This window comes from Pseudorca crassidens, chromosome 19, assembly GCF_039906515.1.
Source record: "Pseudorca crassidens isolate mPseCra1 chromosome 19, mPseCra1.hap1, whole genome shotgun sequence".
Classification (NCBI taxonomy): Eukaryota; Metazoa; Chordata; class Mammalia; order Artiodactyla; family Delphinidae; genus Pseudorca; species Pseudorca crassidens.
This window is the reverse complement of record NC_090314.1, coordinates 16,185,354-16,206,473: the sequence shown is the minus strand read 5'-3', so window position 1 is coordinate 16,206,473 and position 21,120 is coordinate 16,185,354. Positions and strand designations below refer to the sequence as shown.

At 56.1% G+C, this 21,120-nt stretch overlaps 1 protein-coding gene and 1 long non-coding RNA gene across 7 annotated transcripts in view; one reads left to right on the top strand and one right to left on the bottom strand.

Moving 5' to 3' along the window:
* Window positions 1-17,990, top strand: part of DOC2B (double C2 domain beta) — a 26,574-nt gene extending 8,584 nt beyond the window's left edge. The window contains exons 3-9 of one of the 2 annotated variants that reach the window (XM_067716718.1): window positions 3,095-3,169; window positions 5,584-5,693; window positions 5,835-5,961; window positions 8,593-8,750; window positions 13,134-13,215; window positions 14,028-14,124; window positions 14,688-17,990. In XM_067716718.1, the coding sequence (XP_067572819.1) occupies window positions 3,095-3,169; window positions 5,584-5,693; window positions 5,835-5,961; window positions 8,593-8,750; window positions 13,134-13,215; window positions 14,028-14,124; window positions 14,688-14,824 (786 nt within the window). In that variant the 3' untranslated portion in view covers window positions 14,825-17,990. Of the gene's footprint in view, window positions 1-3,094; window positions 3,170-5,583; window positions 5,694-5,834; window positions 5,962-8,592; window positions 8,751-13,133; window positions 13,216-14,027; window positions 14,274-14,687 lie in introns of those variants that run through there. The other variant, XM_067716717.1, reaches the window with a different exon arrangement.
* LOC137212812 (uncharacterized) lies at window positions 11,762-21,120 on the bottom strand. 5 transcript variants are annotated; one of them, XR_010937632.1, is made up of 5 exons: window positions 18,693-21,120; window positions 16,741-17,862; window positions 15,895-15,968; window positions 13,984-15,644; window positions 11,762-13,137 (listed from the first exon to the last, which is right to left on the bottom strand). It is a non-coding gene; the product is annotated as an uncharacterized lncRNA (long non-coding RNA). The 5 variants fall into 5 exon arrangements; XR_010937633.1 differs by having other exon boundaries at window positions 15,895-17,007; window positions 17,688-17,862; XR_010937630.1 differs by having other exon boundaries at window positions 15,895-17,862.

Sequence of the window (21,120 nt, the reverse complement as noted above, 5' to 3'; positions counted from 1 at the left end):
GTCCCCACACCGCGACGCACCCCCTGGGAGGAAGGTGCCCAAGTTGATGTTCTCCCGCAAGGTAAGGGCAGCCGTGCGGCCTGGTAGACCTCCCGGTAGAGCCGTGGAAGGGCCTGGGGCCGGCTCAGAGCAAGGAGCTTCCGGCATCGCTGCCCGCGCCCAGCCCCGCACCACCAGCACCCCAACCTGCGAGCTCCTCTGCCCCTCCTCCCGCCCTGCCCGTGGCTCTGCTCACCCAGAGGGGCGGGGTGCCTGGTTCGGCCCCGGCTGTGCCCCACCCGGCCTGGGCCGCCATGGCTGGGCCACCGGGGCAGGGGTGAGCAGTGTCCCTGTTGGGCCAGCACCGCCCCCGCCCCCTCTTCTGGGAGCTGCTCGGGCTGTGACGCAGGGCACGCCCTGCCCTCCTCGAAAGGGCTCTAGACCTGCCCTAGGCACAGAGCTGGGAATCTGATAACCCCCGGCTGTGCTGAGGTGGAAGGCAGGGTGCACGCCCCGGCAGATCCCTTCCCCTCTCCCTCCACCCAGCTGTGTAGAGGTTGTCCAGGCCTGGGGACTGGGAATGGGCACTGGCTGCCAGGCTGCTCTGGCCAGAGCCGTCCCTTCTCCTCCCCACCCAGACTCCAGGCCCCTCCTGTGCTGTGTACCCCGCCTTCCCTACCCAGGCTCTAGAGGGGCTACGTGGGTGAACTGGTGGGGGGGGGTATGTGTGTGCACATGCGTGTGTCCACTTGGGTTTGTATCACTCAAGGCATTGGAGATGGGGGATGGGAGGACCCCGAGCCATGGTCGCTCCCACATTCTCCAGTTCATCCTCTGCTTAGAACCAGTTCTGCAGGGGAAGGGGCGGTGCAGGCATGGGAGGAGCTGGGGCTGGGCTGGGGTGTGGGGAGGAGCCGCAGGGGGTAGGAAGACTGAGGCTGACAGGCAGAGCCCCTCGGGGGCCCCTGGGAGGATGCCAGATGCCCCAGTGCTGGACCCTAGATTGGCCTCCCTCCCTCTAGGTAAGCAGAGCTGCCTCAGTTTGCTCATCTGTAAAATAGGGTTAATCACCCCCACCTATGTGGTGGCTGTGAGCATTTAATGAGTGAGTGCTCAGTACCTAATGCTGTCCTGCAGGACAGGGCCTGGCAGCAGACCCCCCACCCCCACACCACACACACACACACACACACACACACACACACACACACGTACGTACGTACGTACGTACGTACGGGCACTCATATCCACAGCAGAACTGGAAAGTTCCACCTTCGTGTGAAAGGGTGAGAGGCCTGTGTTGGGAAGGTCTGCCTCTCTGCCACAGTGCATGCAGGGCCGCCCGGCCAAGCCTCGTCCTGGAGCCAGCCCCACGGAGCAGGGCAGAGCTGGAGCCCAGGCAGCTCCCAGCACAGCTCAGATGCCTCCGCCCTCAGCAGCTTCTCCAGCATCTTCCAAGGGGCCCGGCATTTAGGGGAAGGGGGGAGCAAATGCCCCACCAGCAGGCCCCGCATCAGCATTGCCTCCTCAACTCCCCCAACAACCTTGAGACGTGGGGACTATTAACCCATTTTACAGATGATAAAGCTGAGGCTCAGGAGGCAGATGAAGTCATCCACTTACCCAGCTGATAAGTGCAGGAGCTGAGACCTGAACCCCGGCCAGCCTGGCTCTAAAACCCGTGGGCCCCTTCCCAGTAGCCGAGCAGTGCTGGTTGGAAGGTGGAAGACCCCACCTCAGATCTCAGCCCCTACCTGGGAGCTCCTCCGAACCAAGGTGGGGACGGGGGAGAAGAGCCTCAGCTCCCCTGGGAGGTGGGGGAGGTGGGCTGGTCATGAGCAGCCAACTTGCAGCTCATCTTTGCCTGTCTTTTTCCTTTTTTTTTTTTTTTTTGCGGTACGCGGGCCTCTCACTGTTGTGGCCTCTCCCGTTGCAGAGCACAGGCTCCGGATGCGCAGGCTCAGTGGCCATGGCTCACGGGCCCAGCCGCTCCGCGGCATGTGGGATCTTCCCGGACCGGGGCGCGAACCCGTGTCCCATGCATCGGCAGGTGGACTCTCAACCACTGCGCCACCAGGGAAGCCCTGCAGCTCATCTTTGAATGAGGCTGTGGGGTTGCCAGCTCTACCCCACACATGCCCCAGCTGCCTTCCTCCATCCCCGTGTGCCATCCCAGAAGCAGAATAGACGATTAGCACAAGCAGGAGCGAGCGTGAGGTCACCTAGGCCCCTGTTTATGGTTCCGTGAGTTCCTTGGCTGTGCACACTTGACTGGTGGTTGAGAGTGAGTGAGGGGGGGCTTCCCTGGTGGCGCAGTGGTTGAGAGTCCGCCTGCCGATGCAGGGGACGTGGGTTTGTGCCCCGGTCCGGGAAGATCCCACATGCCATGGAGCGGCTGGGCCCATAAGCCATGGCCGCTGAGCCTGCATGTCCGGAGCTTGTGCTCCGCAACGGGAGAAGCTGCAACAGTGAGAGGCCCACATACTGCCAAAAAAAAAAAATAAAGGGGAGTGAGTGAGGGTTGCCATCTTGTGGAGGGACCCTCCCTGGCCGGCCAGCTTGTGTGGCCTCTGGGGACACAGACTGGCAGGGGGCTGTGGCAAAGCCAGAGAGAACTTGAGCCTGGTCTCCAGGACACAGAATGTTTTCCCACGGCCTCAGGGAAGCGTGTGGATGAGCAGACAGAGGGTCACAAGGACCCTCGGGTCTGTGAGGGAAGTCGCAGTGCACGGGGAGCAGGGAGAAGGGGGATCGGGAAGAAGGAAAGGCCTGACCACAGCAGGAGAACGAGGGCCTCATTCAGAGAAAGTGAGTCACCTGGCCTCCAAGATAAGGAAAACAGAAAGAGTCCGATCTGACAAAGGCACCCCGTGTCGCCTGCCCAGGGCCAGACGTTTGGGGCGGCGGTGGGGGGGAGATCGCACCAGCACGAAGCCTTCCTCGCCGCCCCCATTCTGGGGGTGTGGGGCAGGATTGCTTCTGTGAAGAGGGTCATGAATGGACCCAGCCAGGAGGCCCAGGGGGCAGGGATGCCTGCTGACCCAGGTGCCTGGGGGCCTTGGCGGCTCTGTCCCCAAGCCCCCAGTTACACCCTTCGCCATTCTCCTCTGCTCAGGGCCTGAAGCCGATGGACCACAATGGGCTGGCAGACCCCTACGTCAAGCTGCACCTGCTGCCGGGAGCCAGTAAGGTAAGGGGCCCTCCTGCCGCGACTGGGGTCCAGGCTGGGCTTGGGGCACCCAGGGAGGCCCACAGCTCCCACACCCACTCAGAGCCCAAGCAAGTTGAGGGGTTCACTCCACCTCCACCCAGAGCACCCAGTCACCCCCACACCCTCTAGGCCTCCCAGGGAACTTGAGTCAGCACCACCTGTCCGCTGAGTTGGGGAAACTCCCGGGGAGAATTTCTAGGCTAGCGTTTTAAAAGAAACACTCTCAGCTGGACGTTAATACTGTGCGCAAACAAAGGGTTCTGTGGCCAGATAACACTGGGAAACATTGTTAAACAGGTTTCTTTACTGCAGGATTTACCAGAGCCTTTAATGTGTTGATGGGCTGCTCTGTGATGCCCCACAAGAGGGATGGAGTAGTCAGCAACTGCCCAAATTATTTGACTACAGAACCCTTGTTCCTGCACCGGATGACCTGACAAGCAGACCAGCCCAACAGGTGCATCTATGAAAGGAGAGGGAAAAAACCATTTTTTAAATTCTCTACGAAAAGCATCAAGGTGGCCTTCAGCACTAGAAGATCAGAACGTGATGAGACTTCCTTTCGTACGTCTTACAGTTCAGTGTAGTTTTATTTGTAATGTCATGGGAGGGAAGGTCACATCTTTTCAGAATTGGGTCCTTCCCTAGCCCACAGATATCTCAAGGGCTGAGTAGGGCAGACCCCATGCCAGGGGGGACTCAACTGGAGTCCAGCAGCTTTGTTTCCAGGTAGAGACCAGGGTGGAGGCAGAGGGACAGGGGACACAGGACACAGAAGCATGAGCAGCAGAGCCCAGTGGCTGGTGTTCTAGTCCTGGCCTCCTTCTTAGAAGCCAAAGTTGGGGGAGTTCCTTCCTGGCCCTCGAGTGACCTGATAGAGAGGAAGAGTCAGCAGTGGGGGCACCCCCCTGGGCAGAGGGCCTCCCCAACACTGCTCAGGACAATTGCAGACCAACTGGGGGGTCCCACCCCCAGGTGGCCACCCCAGGCTGAGGAGCCACAGGCTGCTGGGGCCTGAGTTAACTTTGGGGCCTGGGCTGCCCCTGGTCCGGGGGCACCATCCCAGAAGGGAAGGCAGGGCTGCGGGAGAAAGGGCAGTGGACCTCCCACTACACCTGGAGGAGCAGGCTCCCCACTCCAGGCCTCTCTGTCCTCATGCTGCAGGGAGGACCCCCAGGGCTGTGAAGGCCACGCGACCAGGGGAAGGGGCCCAACTCGGGGGCTCAGTGACCGTGCGTCTCTAGACTCCTGGGACCTCGAGTCGGCAGTACCTGGCTGCGGAATCCTAGGGACCCCCCCCCCATAGGATAGATTCCCTCGTAGGGCAGAGTTTCACAGAGCACCTTATAGAGAAGGTCCTACAAACCAGGCTGAGAGAGACGTGGTGTTACGCCCTGGAGCCTGACCCTCAGAAGGGGTCAGTAACCCACTGGGCTCCACAGAGCTTATGTAAGTGGTGGAGCTGGGATTTGAACCCAGGGCTGTCTGACCTCAAAGCCTGGGCCGGTTTGTGGACATCAAAGGGAATCGGCTACGGAAGTCAGGGTCTGAAGGGGGCAAGGCAGGTAAGGAGTCTAAGAACCACGATCTCTGGAAGCACTGAGGAAGGAGGGGAGGCAGCCCCCAGGCGTCCTCCAGGAGAGGTGCCTTCCCGGCAGAGGCCAGCCTGAGCGAAGGCAAGGAGGCTGAGGGAGAGAATCTAGGTCCAAGCCAGGCTTCCCAGCCGCCCAGACCACGCCTCCTGCAGACACCCTGCCCCCCCCCGCCACACACCTGGGCACGCACCTGGGAGGCAGGATTCTCCTGTTGTAGTTTCCTAGGGCTGCGCTAACAAATGACCACCAACTGGGTGGGTTACGACACCACAAATCTCACACCTTCCAGTTCTGCAGGGTGCGAATCCGACATAGGTCCCACTGCGCTACCATCACGTGTCAGCAGGGCTGCGTTCCATTCTGGAGGCTCGAGGGGAGAAGCTATTTCCCCTTCCTTTCCAGCTTCTAGAGGCACCCCCTTTGCTTGGCTCGTGGCCCCTTCCTCCATCTTCAAAGCCGGTGTCGCCTCTCTGACTTTCTCCCCTTGTCACGCTCCTTCGGACTCTTCTCTCGCCTCCCTCTTCTACTTTTAAGGGCCCTGTGATGACGTGGGACATGGCCCATCCACATCATCTGGATAAACCCCCTGTATTGGAAGTGCAGCGTCTTAACCACTGGATCGCCAGGGAAGTCCCCAATCGGCCTATTTTAAAGTCAGCTGATTAACAACAGCGTTAATCCCCCTTTGCCAGGGAAGAGCACTTATGCACGGGATCTGGGGGATTGGGATGTGTTTGGGGCCATTACATTGCCCATCACCCTCTTTGACACTCAGAGGATCCTTTTTGCTCTCTCCAGGCAAATAAGCTCAGAACAAAAACTCTCCGAAACACTCTGAACCCCACGTGGAATGAGACCCTCACTTACTACGGGATCACAGACGAAGACATGATCCGAAAGACCCTGCGGTGGGTGAGACCCCGGGCCGCCGGCTCCCCCACCCCACCCAGCCTTGTCCACAGGGCAGGCCCTCCCCACAAACCCCCGGCCCACCGCCTGCAAATCTGCACTGACTTTGGCAGCAAATTGAGAGGCCCCTTGCCCTCCAGGATCTCGGTGTGTGATGAGGACAAATTCCGCCACAACGAGTTCATAGGGGAGACGCGGGTGCCCCTCAAGAAGCTGAAGCCCAACCACACCAAGACGTTCAGCATCTGCCTGGAGAAGCAGCTGCCGGTGAGTGGGCCACGACCTCCGGTCTTGGGCTCCGCAGCCGTCCAGGGCCCACCCTGCCGTGAGCACAGGGCCAGGAGCATTTATTGAGCACCTACTATGTGCCTGGCACAATTGCAGATGCTGGGGAGACAGATAAATCTCCCTGCCCTCATGAAGTTTGGGTGGGAGACAGACAAAAAATGAAATAAACGACCCAAACAGATAGTCTGTTCAGCAGGGATCAGGGCCGAGAAAAAAAGCATGAGAGGAGTCAATGGGTTAGACGGGTGCTCTGGGAGGGCTCACCCAGCGAGCAGGGAATATTCCAGGCAGAGGGAACAGCAGGTGCAAAGCCCTGTATGGAAAAGCGCCCAGCATGTGGGAGGCACAGGCGAGAGGTCAAATGAGAGGGGCAGAGAGAGTGAGGGGAGGGGGTCCTGGGAGCTGAGAGCAGAGGTTGGGGGTTGGGGATGCTGGGAGGACTCTGGCCTTATCCCTGAGTGAGACGGGCCACAGGAGGGTGCTAGGCAGGGGCCAAGGCCTCTGAGGACTTAACAGGCTCCTCAGAATGGGAGGGAGTGGAGGGCCAGGGCGGGGAGACCAGCAGGGTGGAGGGAGGAGCAGGACCCAGGCCTAGGCGGGGCAGCAGTGGAGGCAGGAGAAGGGCTGAAGATCGGTATCAGGCCTGGGGCCCGAGCACCTGGGAGGATGAAGGGTCATTAACTGGGATGCGGAGGACCATGGGAGGAGCAGCTGGGGATGCTCGGAGCACAACTGGAACATGTTAGGCGTGAGGTGCCTGTGAGATACCCAGAGGAGACAGAAAATCATTCTTTCCTAGAAATTGCAATTGTTTGAAAACGTCAAAACCAATTTTGCCCCCGGGTCGTCTGCAGCAGCTGAGCCCTCCCAGAGTCTCTGAGCAATTTTCCCCTCCCCCTTCTCCTCCCCGTTCCTTCCCCTCCCCAGGCCTGCCTTCACCCAGTTCAAAAGGGCCAGGAGGGGTTGGCCAAGAGGTCCAAGGCCCGGGACCCTAAGAAACCTATGCCTTCAGGGACTGCATGGTGTTCAGGGCACAGTCCCCTCCCCAGGACAGTTCCCTACCAGAGGTCTGGGCAATGGGAAAGCTCAAGAGGACAGTCCAGCAGCTGTCCCCCGAGGGCCTGTACCCCTCCCCCATAGGGCCCCGAGACACATGCTTAGCAGCCTGGCCTGGAACAAGTGACCTGAGGTCAGACCTCCCTCCCAGAAACCCAGCTCTGTCTTTTTGCATAAGTTGAGCAAATTGTATTCCATTGTCACGTTCTCTCCCACTCATAGATATTTGTGTGATGGAGACAACCCTTCTAATTTTATTATTAGTCACTAACCATAGGTGACCCAGTTTCTCCAAATAATATATGTCACTTATAAAAGGCAACACCAACTCCTGCTGGAGTTGTGTTTCTGAGTTTTGATCCCTGACATAAACAAACACCTGTGTGGTGTGTGAATTGTGTGTGAGCAGTGTGTGAGAGCGTGGAATGCATGTGTGAGCACCTGTTTCATGCACGGGGCGGGGGGTGCGTGAAAGCATGCATGCTTGTGCAGCAGGTGTGATCAGGGACTTGCTTAGCCTTGCTTGAATTTGCTAGGATCTCACTGGTCCAGTTCAGGGACCCACAATGACAAGGGTACAGTTCAGAAAAATCAATCGGCAGTGAAGTTTCATTTTGATGATACCTTTCAGATTTTACATAGCCTTGTAAACCTTATTCGTTCTCCGTAAATACTGAACGATGCCCAGTTCAGTGGTCTGCATGTGAAACAATCCAAAGTATATCCTACCCTAAAGAAACAGCTGAAAATATGCCGGCTCATTTATACTAATTTTCACACATCACAGCTGCCACAAGAGCCATGGTTTAGTGAGGCTGTCATACACAAAGCGCTAGGCCCGAGTGGCAGGCAGTTAAATCTCACCCGCCTCCTCTGAGCCACGGGTACAGGCTGCCTGAGCACTGTGTTGAGGAGATACTGAGGCTGCATTTGAGCTCCGGGTGAATTCAGTCATCAGCTAGCCATGTCTGCTCTGGGTGTGGGAGTTGGGGAAGATAGTCGTTCTTCACCTAACAGGAGCCCCATCTACAGAGAGGTGCAAGCATGGCCCCTGCCCAGGAGGGGCCACGTAAGCTGCCCTTTTAGTGCCAGGCAGTGAACAGTCCAGAGCAGAGGGACCGAGTGCAAGAGGAGCCTGGCAGAGAAACCTAGGAGGGGCCTTGGGGGGTCATAGGGCTCAGGCTGGGTGGACCGAGGGTAAAGGAAAGGGGTTCCAGGTGAGTAGCAGCTGGAAGGTAGAAACAGGTGGTCTCAGGAGGGTGAGGAATGGTCTCCGTGGGCTGGCTGGGGTGGGGAGGCCACACAGTGAGGCCTGGAGTTGAGGTCTGATCCGAGGCAGGCGCTAGGCAGGGCAGGCCTAGGCCACACCCCACCTGCCTCCTAGCTCCCCCTGGGGTTGGGAATGTGCCTAAGACGCTCCAAGAAGCACCTTCCGGGGGCCAGGGCCAGGGTGACCCCTCACCACCCAGCGGGCTCCGTTTGGCCTGGGCCTGTGGCTGCAGGAGAGGTGGGAGCAGGCAAGGACAGCTGAGTGACCACCCACCTGCCCCACAGGTGGACAAGACAGAAGACAAGTCCCTGGAGGAGCGGGGCCGCATTCTCATCTCCCTCAAGTACAGTTCGCAGAAGCAGGGCCTGCTGGTCGGCATCGTGCGCTGCGCACACCTGGCTGCCATGGACGCCAACGGCTACTCAGACCCCTACGTAAAAACGTGAGTGTGCAGCCCAGGCCAGCCGCCTCCTTCCCCACTTCCTCACCTCCAGGGACTAGGGAGGTCCATGCGTCGAGATCAGTAGTCCGTGTGGCAAGTAGTTGTGTGAAGCACAGGGGGTGCTGTGCCCACGAGGTCATACTCTTCTGCGCTCTTTGGGCAACTCTGTGGGTTGAGTCTGGCCAAACCCATTTCTCAGATGAGGAAACCGACGTCCATAGCAGTTGAGTGGCAGCCCAGTCACACAGCTAGAGAGCAGTTATCTCCTGATGTTTGGATCAGGTCTGTGGTCACGGGGCCCAGGAAAGGCTGTGAGCAGGTTGGAGGAGGGGACAGGAGGCCAGGAGATCCAGTGAAGGGACTCCATCAGGACTTAGGGCTGGGCACATGTGGGCAGTGCTCTACGGTACCACAGACACAGATAGGGGTCCACCAAACCCTGACAGGTGGGGCTTCTGGTAGCACTGGGGAGAGACTTAACTCAGGGGCCCCAGAGCTGTGAACCTGGGTCAGGACAGGCCGTGATCCTAGCTCAGGCAGGAGCTGGTGGCCATTTGGAGAGGGATAAAGCCTGTGTTTTGGTGACCACCGTCTGTGCTTCAGTGCGCTCCACAAACAAAAGATGGACGTAGCGAGGTTGTCTTGAAGGGTAGGACTTGGGGAGGAATTTGGCTCAGCAGAAAGGAGGTGTTTCTGCTCAGGGAAAGGGACAGAGGATTTAAGATAGTTCAGAAGGAGGGATGGTTCTGGCCTCAGGAGACAGTAAGGAGGCCCAGGTGACAGAGGCCATCACAAGGACTACTGGTTTTCTGCTCAAAAAACAATGTTGGGACCCAACTTCAACCATTAGCAAGACAGTGATTTCCAGTGGATCAGAGACCACTGGGAACGGAAATGCTGTAATAGCTCAGAAGACAATTAGACTCTTTAAAGTGGAGGGAAAGTAAGTGATACTCGGTAACCTAGAAAGATGCGTACGCCCTGTGGCCGCATCATTTCCCTTCCAGGTCTGCGTCCTAGAGACCCAGGCCCTGGCATAAAGCTGCTTTTGCAGCATTGCTTGATAGCAATAAGATGGAAATAGCCTAGTGTTCATTAGCAGATTAATAAAATGTGGCATCTGTGTACAGTGGAGTACTATGCAGTTGAAGTGAATAAATGAGGGAGGTGAATGAACGTGGACAGAGCTATGCTGAGCCCAAAGCAAACTGTAGTGGGGGGGGCACCAGTGTGATACTGTAGTGATTGTCTCTGGGGAGGGAGGACGGTGCCTCCACCTGTAACTGTGATGCTAGAGGGTTTTTTTCTAATTTTTATTTATTTTTGGCTGCGTTGGGTCTTCGTTGCTGCGTGCTGGGCTTTCTCTAGTTGTGGCGAGCGGGGGCTACTCTTTGTTGCAGTGCACAGGCTTCTCATTGCGGTGGCTTCTCTTGTTGTGGAGCACGGGCTCTAGGTGTGCACGCTCAGTAGTTGTGGCTCACGGGCTCTAGGGCACAGGCTCAGTAGTTGCGGCGCACGGGCTTAGTTGCTCTGCGGCATGTGGGAGCTTCCTAGACCAGGGCTCGAAGCCGTGTCCCCTGCTTTGGCAGGCGGATTCTTACCACTGTGCCACTAGGGAAGGCTGGTGTGAAATTTCTAAATTGGGCTCAGTTCCCACCTGCCAAGTTGATAGGAATTCCAGGGTCTCATGCTGTGTTATCCAGAAAATAGGGTCTCACCTCGTACAACAGAGGGTCCAGCCACCTCCCACAGCCAGGGAGAGGTAGCCCTGGTGGGGCCTGTCCACCATGCCTGGGGCTCCCCCGCCACAGGTGTGGTAGTTGCTGGGCCCACCCTCCAGCCATGGGCCGGGTCAGCGTGGCCTTTCAGACAGGCAGCTCTGTGCATGGCCCCGTGTATCAGAGGGAGGCCCCCAGCAGCCTAGAAACCCGTACATCTGATTGAAATTCCCTGGGTGAGCTGCAGGGGCTGCTGCTCAGGCCTCCTCAGGGCTCCCTATCTCTGAAAGGCCCCTTCATGGACCGTGGGCCTTCTCCTTGCTAAAAGTAGGGGAAATAAAGGCACAGGTGAGATTCCGAGCGGAGCATCTGGGGCCCTGAGAAGAGAGCTACATGGAAGTGCCCGGTGGAGGTGGAGGATGCTGAGGGGCAAAGCTAGATGGGCCAAGGCCTTTTGTCGGCACCCTTATTTTTATAAACCTCACCCCAGATGACAGCTACCTCAGTTTCCCCAGGCTGGAAGCTGACCCCAAATCCAGTTCTTCAGGGTCTGCTGATAGTTAACAAACAATCATCAGTAATACATACCGAGTAATTGCTGGGTGCCAGGGCTGTGCTAGGCCTCTTTGAAGCCCCCCAGCAGCCCTGTGCAGTACTTACCATCTCCATCTCACACCCAGGGGCACTGAGAAAGCTCAAAGCAACTTGCTGTGCTGCCCTGGGCAACCCCTTCCTTCGCCAGCCCTCTGCTGTCTTCTAGGGGCCTCACGTGAGCAGCAGTTGCTGTGCAGAAGGGACCAGCGGTGGCACTGGTAGGGAGGCTCCCTGAACCCTGGTGGCCAAGGCAGGAGGGAGTGCTGATAGGGAGGGTGAGCAGCCATGGGCGGGCCCCTGGAGCGTGGCCAGGGTGCACTTCTCGCCCACAGAGGCCACGCTCCCTCAGGAAGCTCCCCTGCATGCAGTGGTGAGGTGAGGCGAGAAGGGACTCCAGGCAGGGAGACAGCATAGACAAAGGCCTGGGGGCAGGACAGGGGATGACCCCTAGCTGGGGCCTCGTGAGGATCACTAGACGGACACTGGCCGTGCAGCGCTGAGGGAGCCTGGGATAGCTTCCCTTCAGGGCCTTCCGGAGGCAGGGCTGGGAGACACTCCCCCTGTGCAGGACCGCCCCCATCCCTCCTCCTCGCCCCCAAAGTAAAACAGGCAAAGACGAGTCAAGAAGTGCGTGGAAGCTTGTAAGGAACGCAGAAATTCACCATCTCTGGGTAAGGGTTTAAGGGAACCCCCAACCTATTTAAAAAGTCATCTTTATTGAGGTATAATTTACATCCAGTAGATTTCTCCCCTTTTGAAATGTGACTGACTGAAGTATACAATCTTGTCACCACCACCATGGTTAAGATCCAGATACCATCACCCCAGAAAGGTCCCCGGGCCCCAGTCGACCATTTGACTTGTTTTCTGTCGCGACAGTTTTGCCTTTTCCAGACTGACTTATAAAGGCAACTCCTACATAACCTAATGCTCTGGGGAGCCAGCCACGTGGTGCCTGAGCCCAGAGTTCGGTCTGCAGGTCTGCATTGCCAAGTAGTCGTCCGTCAGGTCACTTCCTGTTGAAGTGCGTGGGGGCTGGTCCCAATTTCTGATGGCTGTACAAAGCTGCTACGGAACAGGCTTTTGTGCAGACCTGTGTATTCATTTCTTTCTCCACCCCCAACTTCTGTTAATACATATTTTCTAGTGTTTCTATAACGAACCAGTATTTCTTATGTAATAACAATCACAACTTTTTAAAAAAGTGCACAGAAAAGCAATAATAAGGTACCACTTTCTATGTTCACGGATCCCACCCAGTGCCAGGCATCAATTTGGGTACCAGGAAGCTGGTGGTGGGTGAGACAGATGTGGTCCTGTCAGCAGGAGCAGGGCAATTGTCACTAGTGTCCATGCAAGGACAGGGTAAGAAGCTTTGCAAAGGACAGGGCCTGGCTTCTGAGCACCATCCCTGTGCGGAGCAACTGTGTGACCCTGGGTGAGTCCCTCCACCTTTCTGAGCCCCAGATGAAGACTGCTGTTCTGCATCAAAGTCTAAGGAGCTGATGCCCGTGGAGGGAGCTGGCCCGCAAGCAGGGCTTCCCTCCTTCCCTTCAGGAAGCACTGCTGTCACTGCCCAAAAGACCTTTTTTCCTTCCTCAAAGCTCCAGTGAGGTAGTGGCAATGGTTGTACAACTCAGCTACTATGCTAAAAACCGCTGCGTTATACACTTGAGAAAGATGAATTTTATAGCGTGTGAATTCTATCTCCATAATCTGCTATTACAAAAAGAAGAGCTCTAGCAAGGGACCAACTTTGCTAAAAATGTTTTTCTGGTGGGAAATGAGAGCTGTGAAAATTAGACTTCCAGAAATAAAGAAAATTCTCTTTCCTAGGGGATGGAGGGGCTCAGTGATGTCAGGAATGGGCTGTGAACAGAGGTCCAGGTGATGAAGGACCCACTTGCTTCTCCCACTGCACTGACTGCTCACCTTTGTCACAGAGTAGTGCTGGGGACATCCGAGGGTTAGGATGAACGGGAGGCCTGGGAATCTCTCTTCCAAGCCCTGCTGGCTCCATGTGTGCTCAGTATCTTCTCACTCTCTGCCTATTGATTGGTTATAATTCCAGATACCTGAAGCCAGATGTGGACAAGAAATCCAAACATAAGACAGCGGTAAAGAAGAAAACCCTAAACCCAGAGTTCAACGAGGTACGAGAGGCTGGGGAAGCCATGAGCCACTCTCTCTCCCTCAGGACAGGGGACCCCGGAGGGACTGGGTTTTTCAAGGGTCACTGTGGGAGCTGGAGGTTGGAGAGGGACTGACAGGAGAGCCCCCAGCCGTGAGGTAGGAGGACTGGTGGGAGAAGTGAGGCCAGGCTGAACCAGGCCAAGGTGGTGCAGACAGAAGTGAGGAGCGGCCTGGAAAACTCTTCGGAGGATTGAATTGATGGGATTGTAGCCATGTTAGATGTGGAGGGGGTGGTGTGAGGATGTGAGCGGCCCCAGGAAGGTGGGGGCAGATAGATACCCAGGTCCTCAGCCCAGGGGGTGGGTGCAGCCAGAGAGGAGCTCCAAGGAACGAGATGAGGGAGGGGAGCCTCTGACAGAGCCTGAGTGACTCGGGTGCAGGCAGAGAAGGCCGAGGAGGTGCTGCCAGGGAGCGAGGGGGACACCAGATGTTGAAGGATCCTGGAAACTGGTGGGAGAGGGTTCCACAAAGAAGGGAGTGGTCAGCAGAATCAGACCCAAGAGAGATCAAGCATGCCAAGGCCGCCAAGTGTGCGCTGACTTGCAGTAAGGAGACTCTTGAGGATCCTGAGAAAAGCAGCTTCAGTGACAAAGCGGCCGGTGGGTCAGAGGGAAGGGGACCCTGAGGATCTCAGCTGGGCTCTCAGATGGAAGTGGGTGAGATGGGCGAGAATCCATTATCATCCACTGCTGTGCACTGCCCACCCTCCTGGCCACCAGCCGACTTACAGGCCGTGTGGCATTGGTCCTGACACTCCCCTTCTGGCCACCAGGAATTCTGTTATGAGATTAAGCACGGGGACCTGGCCAAGAAGACCCTGGAGATCACCGTTTGGGATTATGACATTGGAAAATCCAACGATTTCATCGGTGAGAGGACACGATGGGAATGCTCTTTAGCAACATGCCCATCCTGGGTTCAGCAAAGGGCAGGGGCCCTGAATCAGGCCACAGTCCTGCCTTCCTGGCCTGTGGGGAAAGTTGGGGCCATAGACATGATCCAGCCTGACCCCATGTGACAGAGAAAGAGGCCCAGAGAGGGAAAGAGGCCTGGCCAAGTCACACAGCAGTCTGTGGTGGAGCAGGGGTAAGAGGTGATGATGGTCAGCCCCTCAGGCTGGACTCTGAGCCCTTGTGGCCCCACATTTGTGGTGGGCTTGGTGGCTGTGCAGTGGAGCTGCCCTGGCACCAACACAGCCACTGTGCTGCCCCGCAGGTACTGCTCTGGTCCTGGGTAAAGGAAGAGCAGGATCCCTGGGCCCTGACTGGGGGAGTGGGGGCTCCACGGTCCACCCTCAGAGCAGGTGGGCAGGGAAGAGAGTCTGGCCGTGGAGCACAAAGTCTGGGAGGGGTGCCAGGGGGTACTGGCTCCAGAGAGACCCTGAGAGTCAGAAGTCACCGTGTCCTGGCTGCCTCTCGGCTCCCCTCTGCAGGCGGCGTGGTTCTGGGCATCAATGCCAAGGGCGAGCGCCTGAAGCACTGGTTTGATTGCCTGAAGAACAAGGACAAGCGGATCGAGCGCTGGCACACGCTCACCAACGAGCTCCCGGGGGCCGTGCTCAGCGACTGACCCACCCCACCTGCCCGCTGCACCCACCCCTGCCCGGCCCAGCACAGGCCTGGCCCTGGGCTTCCTCAGCTGCCACTAAGGGCCTCGCCCCCATGTTTGGGGAGATCCAGGACGCCTGCTTGGACACAGAGCCACTGCAGCCCCCGCTTAGAGGCCATGAAGGCCCAGCCCCTCCGAGGGACAGCGAGGGGCAGAGAGCTGGGCCTGCTTTCGCCCCCCTGGGGCCTGAGAGGGCCAGAGGTGGAAGAAGAGGACCCTGGCCTCAGCACCCACCCGGAGGAAGCAGATGGGGCTGTCCAGAAGACAAGGACCCTACTAGAGGTCAGCAGTGAGTCGCAGGGGCCTCCAGGCTGAGAGAGCGGGGGTACCATCAGGGAGAGGGGCAGTAAGAGAAGAAGACTTTGGGCAGGGGCAAGACAGGATGCTGAAGAAAGTTCATTCCCAAGAGGAGGTTCTGACTACATCTGCTCATCTCTGGCATGACCGGGTGGCGGGGGGGGGGAGTTGGCCTGAGAGCCAGGAGTCTGGTAGTCTGGTAAAGATCCTGGAGCTCCCAGTGAACGTGGGCACAGGCCAAGCGCTTCACTCAATGATCCCACAGGCCCCTGGGGATGAATGAGACCCTGGGCCTGCCCTCAGGGAGGTCCCCATCTAGTCAGGGAGCTAGAAACAAACCATTACAATGGGGTTGTGAGGAATGCCAAGGCCAGCCTGACCCACCTGCACATTCTGTGGACTCTGCTGACTCGGCTGGGAGAGCAGGGAGGGGTTCCTGGAGGAAGTGATGCTTTAGCAAGGCCTTGAAGGGTGAGTGGCGTTTCTAGGCAGACAAAGGGGAAAGAGCAGTGTAAGCAGTGGGAACCATATACAAGGCCTGGAGGGGAAAGGTGATTTGGGCCAGGGGCACTGCTCTGGGAGAGGGAGCAGGGCTTGTCAGGGGCAACAGCACTCAGTCCTGCTCCCACCCCACCCCTAGCTGCCAGGCCAACTGGGCTTGTAGACATAGGAGGAGTGGCTTAAACTGATGTTGTTGCACGGTCAAGTTCAGTTCTCAGACCCAGCTCTCCTACCTTTGATCTTTCTCCTCCTGAGGAAGCTGGAGGACGGATCCTGCCTCTCACTCCAAGCTTAAGCATCAGGTCAGCTGCAGTCAAGAAGAGAGTGAGTCTGTTTTTCTTTGCATGAAAAGAACCAAAAAGTCCTCCTTGTCCTTACCCTCCTCTCCCCTTCCCCCACCCCCCCACCCCCCAACTCAGGGCCCTTCTGGGTTCAGGGTTGGGAAGTGGGGAGCCCCAGGTGGCTGCCCCTGCATCCTAGCCCTACTGAGATCCCTTTCAGGAGTACTCAGCAGCAGTCCAGGGCCTTGTTTCTGGGAAGGGCTGGTTCTGTCTTCCAGAAGCTAAGAGAGAGCCCCCTGCACCCTGGGTGAAGGTCTCCAGGAAGGGGTTGAGGGCATCAGAATCTTGGGCCCAGGCTTGAAGCCCCAAACTTTTCCTGCCAACTAAGGGGCCTTCAGGAACGCTGGATGAACAAATGCAGAACCCAGGAATTTCTGTGCTCAACCCATCACTGCACTGATGGGAAACAAAGCCCAGAGAGGGAAAGTGATCTACCTGAGGCCTTCCAGCCCTACCACAGCTGGGGCAGACCAGGTTCCATGGCCCCTGCCCCACCACCTCCAGCCCAGAGCTCTGGACACCACACCCACACCAACGCTTGTACAGGGCTCACAGGGGCACTGGGGCTAGACCTTATGCTGCAGACAGGCTCACAGGGGCACTGGGGCTAGATCTTATGCTGCAGACACAAAGCACATTACCATCTGAGGCCTGGGGTGATGATGTGAATCCCACCAAGCGCCCATCAGCCTTTTTCCATTTTGCAGGGGAAACAGGACTCCAGCCCCCATACAGTACCTGGCAAACTTTGCTGGTCAGGCAGTCCTGGTTTTCCCTAAGGAGGCTTTGTGTGTGGTAAGGGTTTTACAACCACTGTCGTCTCGATGAATCTTCACAGCCCCGTGAGATGGGTCTAACTGCCATCTGACAGATGAGGAAGGAGAGTCAGAGAGGCTGAGTATTTACGAGGAACCTCGTGTCTGGGTGAACGCTGGGTTATCGTCTTAGCTTTGCCTTTTGGGTGGGGGGCAGGTTTCTCATTCAGAGAGGAGCTTCACAAATTCCCTGTAAACACACGGAAATGCTGAATGGCCAAGTTAGAAGTACACCTAGAGCCTCACCTAGTACAACTTCCTTGTTAGACACATGGGGAAACTAAGGCCACTTAGCGCCACTTACTCGTGCCACAGAAGTAGCAAGCAGAAGGGGCCTACACAGGACCCAGTGGGGATAAGAACCCAGGACACCTGGCACCTAGTCCAAGGCCTTCTACTGCCCTAGACTGTGCAAGAGCAGATTTGGTCCTTAACCATGGTCCCAGCTGACCACAGGGACAGTCAGCTGGGAGGTGGGGCTCCTGGACAGCTAGCCCGAGTGGAGGATGGGGCACTGGGTAGAAGACCTCCCAGGGAGAACCTTCACTAGGACCCTGGCACTGTTCTGGACCCCTTGCAGGTTCTATCTCTGTTTGTTAGAGAAAAAGGCGCTTTGAGAAGCTGCAGTGTGAGCTCTCCCTTTGACCCCAAGCTGGCATCTTTCCTCTGGTCCCTCAGCCCCACAAAGACGGTGAATTTGACGCCAAACAAAACAAAGTCATTCCAAAGTCAGATGTCAATAACCAGGGGGTCACCAGGTGTGGCATCCACCGCCACCCCCACCCCCCTGCCTAGTCTCAGCACCCACCGCCACCACTAGCCGATCCCCCACGGGCCCGTCTTCCAACCCTGAAGCAGTAACCTCCTGACCTCTAGTGGCGAGAGCGAGGAACTGCATCTCCTGGCCCGAGCATGTCCTCCCTTTGTTCGTTCTCCAACCGAGAGAACCTCCCGATGCATGGACTCTGGCTGTCTTCGACGCAGACTCGTGCACTGCTTACCACCGTTTTGCTATCATGTGACGGCTGCAGAAACAGTCCTGAAACTGCAGCCCCACACACAATTTTTGTACTTTTGTCTGACCTACCCGAAGGTGTCCTTTTTAAGTCTTATTTGTTAATATTTATAATGACATATAATCCAAAGTAAATGGAAACGTTCATTGTGATCATATGGGCTTGGGAGACTCATCTTAATAGATTTGAATGGGTGAAGAGGAAAGAACGAGAGCCCAGCAACCAGGGCTTATTCTGCACATTGTCTCGTTTACTCTTCACCAAGAATCCATTTGAGGTAGGTGCCCATGTTACAGATGGGTAAAATATTTGTGCAGAATCACAGCTGGTTAATGACAGACCAGGATTCAACTTATGCCTCAAGACATTTTATGCCATGTTATCATCTACACATCCAACCAACAGCTGTGGAGTGTTAACTCCAAGGCCACCCACTGGTCTAGGCACCTGGGGCAGATTCATCAGCAAGACAGTTAATGAACATAAAAATAACATGTTAAAAGATGACAAGGGAAAAAAAAGGCATAAAGGAATCCTGTGGGCAGGGGAGGCTGGGCTTCAATAGGGAGATGTGGTGGGCCTCCAGAGAAGGTGACTTTTGAGCTTAGACTTGGAGGAGGTCAAGGGGGGAGTTCTGGGGAGACTTGAAGTGCTCCAAGTGGAGGGAACAGCCAGTGCCCCTAGAGGTGGGGGCAGGCTTGGTGTGACAGGAACTGCAAGGAGAGCGATGTGGGTGGAGCAGGTTGGGGCGAGGAAACAAGGGTAGATGAGAGCATAGGGAACGGGGGACCGGATCAAGGACGACATTATAAAGTCTGTGGCTTTCACTCTGTGTGAGATGGGAGCAACCCCAGCTTACCTGTGAACAACCTGTGGTCTGCGGTAATCAGGCCCAGCTTGGAGGTCCCTCTGGTGGTGGTGTGCCTGTGGGTCCGGGGTTCGAGGTCAGTATCCAGAGCAGAGGTGGCTGGGTCCTAACGAGAAACAGCTGTAGCATGATTTTGGTCAGTGTTCTGGCCAACCTCCCTTAGCAACCGCCTCTGTGCTGGCCTAATTTTCCAGGCCTTCCGCCCATTCTCTGAAGTACCCAGTACCCTTCCAGTGCATTCCTTTTCTGCTTACGTTAACTAGAGTCGGATCCTGTTATTTTCAACAGAGGAACCTGCCTGGTGATCTGGTGCAGTCTGATCATCTAGGTCTCGAGCGTCACCTCTTTGTGAGGCCTGTCTTGACAACCTCAGTCACTTTCTCCCGCGTCAGCCTGCTTTCTTTTCTTCACGGCACTTACCATCAAAATCACCTGGTGTATTTGCTCATTCCTTTCTCCCCTCACTAACCTTCATGAGAGTAAGGGCCACACCTGTCTTGTTTACCACAGTAACCCCAGACCAGGACTGAGCGTAGGGCAGGCCTCGAGTAAGTATTTGTTGAATGAATGGATGAAAGCTGCCAATGTGGACATTGTTTGAAAGGAGCTAAGTCCATGAGTCTGGAGCATGTGGTTATGAAGATGACGGGTCCAAGCCCAGGTGAGTATACACAAAACTCCTGTTAGCTCCGAAGACTTCTGGGGTACAGATGAGAAATGACCCCAAGTACCACAGAGTTCCCTGAGTAGGGAAAGGGAGAGAATGAGAGGAGGAAAGGAGAGAGAAAGAGAGTGGGAGGGTGATCAAGATGGCAGAGTAAGAGGATGTAGAGCTCACCTCCCCCCCACAAATCAAAAAATACATCTACATGTAGAACAATTCTCACCAAAAACTACGTGGAAACTGGCAGAAGGACTCCTCTACAACCAAGGCTGCAAGGAAGATTCCCCCATAATCCCATCCCAGGTAGGATGGGAAGAAAAGCACCGGGTCGAGACCTGTGCCCCCAGGAGGGAACTAAGAGGTACAGGGAGATGATACAGGTGGACAGTCACCCTGGGGAGTGAGCAGGTTGAGAGACAGACTGGGCATTCTAGTCCTGCGGTCTTATACAGAGGAGGCAAGGCCCTTTGGCTGCCTGGAGAACAGCTGTGACACACAGAAAGGCTGGAGAAGCCTAGACTGCACTGGCGAGGAGTACGCAGTGCTGGCCTGCCACCAAACAGGGCGGAGAGAGGTCTGCCCTAGCAGCTGTCACCTTGCCACTCTCTGACCCAAGCTGAGTGAACCCCCGGCCCCACTCACTCCACACCACAGCCTGGCGCTGAATCTAGGGCAGCCACATCCTGGGGAAAGACTCGATCTAGGGACACAGAGGTGACCCACGGGCCTGGGGTACGGTACAGGCTGAGTGACGGCCATTGCTGGCGCTTACTCAGCGCCACAGAAGTAGCCCAGACTTCTCAGGACAGTGCAGCCACTTCGATTCCTTCAACCACAATGCCACGATCCCCAAGCAAACGCTCCAGCCCCACCCACTCCGTGCCACAACCTTACATTAGAGCTGAGACCACCGCAATAGGGGAAAAGACAACCCTGATCTGGTTCTGAGCGTGACTGCAGATACCTACACAAGCAGCACATTGGACATCTCTAAGCACACAAACCCTGCTTATTTCAGCACTCCCCTCCTTCGGGGCAAAGGTTCCAGTGTGGGGAGAAGGAAAAACACACACTTGAAGGGAACAGAGCCAGCTCCAGCCCGACCCTCAGGGCTTCCACTCCAGCAGCTTGGGAGCAGACCCCACCCAACAGGGCGGCTGTGGCCAGTGAGGAGACAGGAAGTCTCGCCTCACACCCTGCACAGTCTTTGGCTCCTCCAACGCCAGCCGTACCCCCCTATCAAGGTGGTAGTTGTCATCACATCCTGAGGAAAGTAGTGGGCTGGCATCCACATCAAATTCAACCCACACACCAAAGATGTTAGGCGCACACAGTCTACACAGGGATGTTCCCACATAAAAACACCCCTTCAAGACCATAACAGATAACTGTTGCACCTAAATTCACAGACAGAGAAAGTTAAGTAAAATGAAAACGCAGAGGAACTACTCTCAACTCAAAGAGCAAGAGAAAACCCCTGGAAATAAATAATGAAAAAGAGATAATCAATAGACAATGAATTCGAAAAGTTGGTAATAAAAATGCTAACTGAATTAAGACAGTAGAGGTAAGCACAGATCATTCTACCAAGGAACTAGAAATTTAAAAGACCCAATCAAAAATCGATAAGTCAATCTCTGAGATAAAAAGCACTCCAGAAGCAATGAATAGCAGACTAAATGACACAGAAGAATGCATAAGTGATCTGGAGGATAGAATAACAGAAATCACCCAATAAGAACAGAAGAAAGAAGA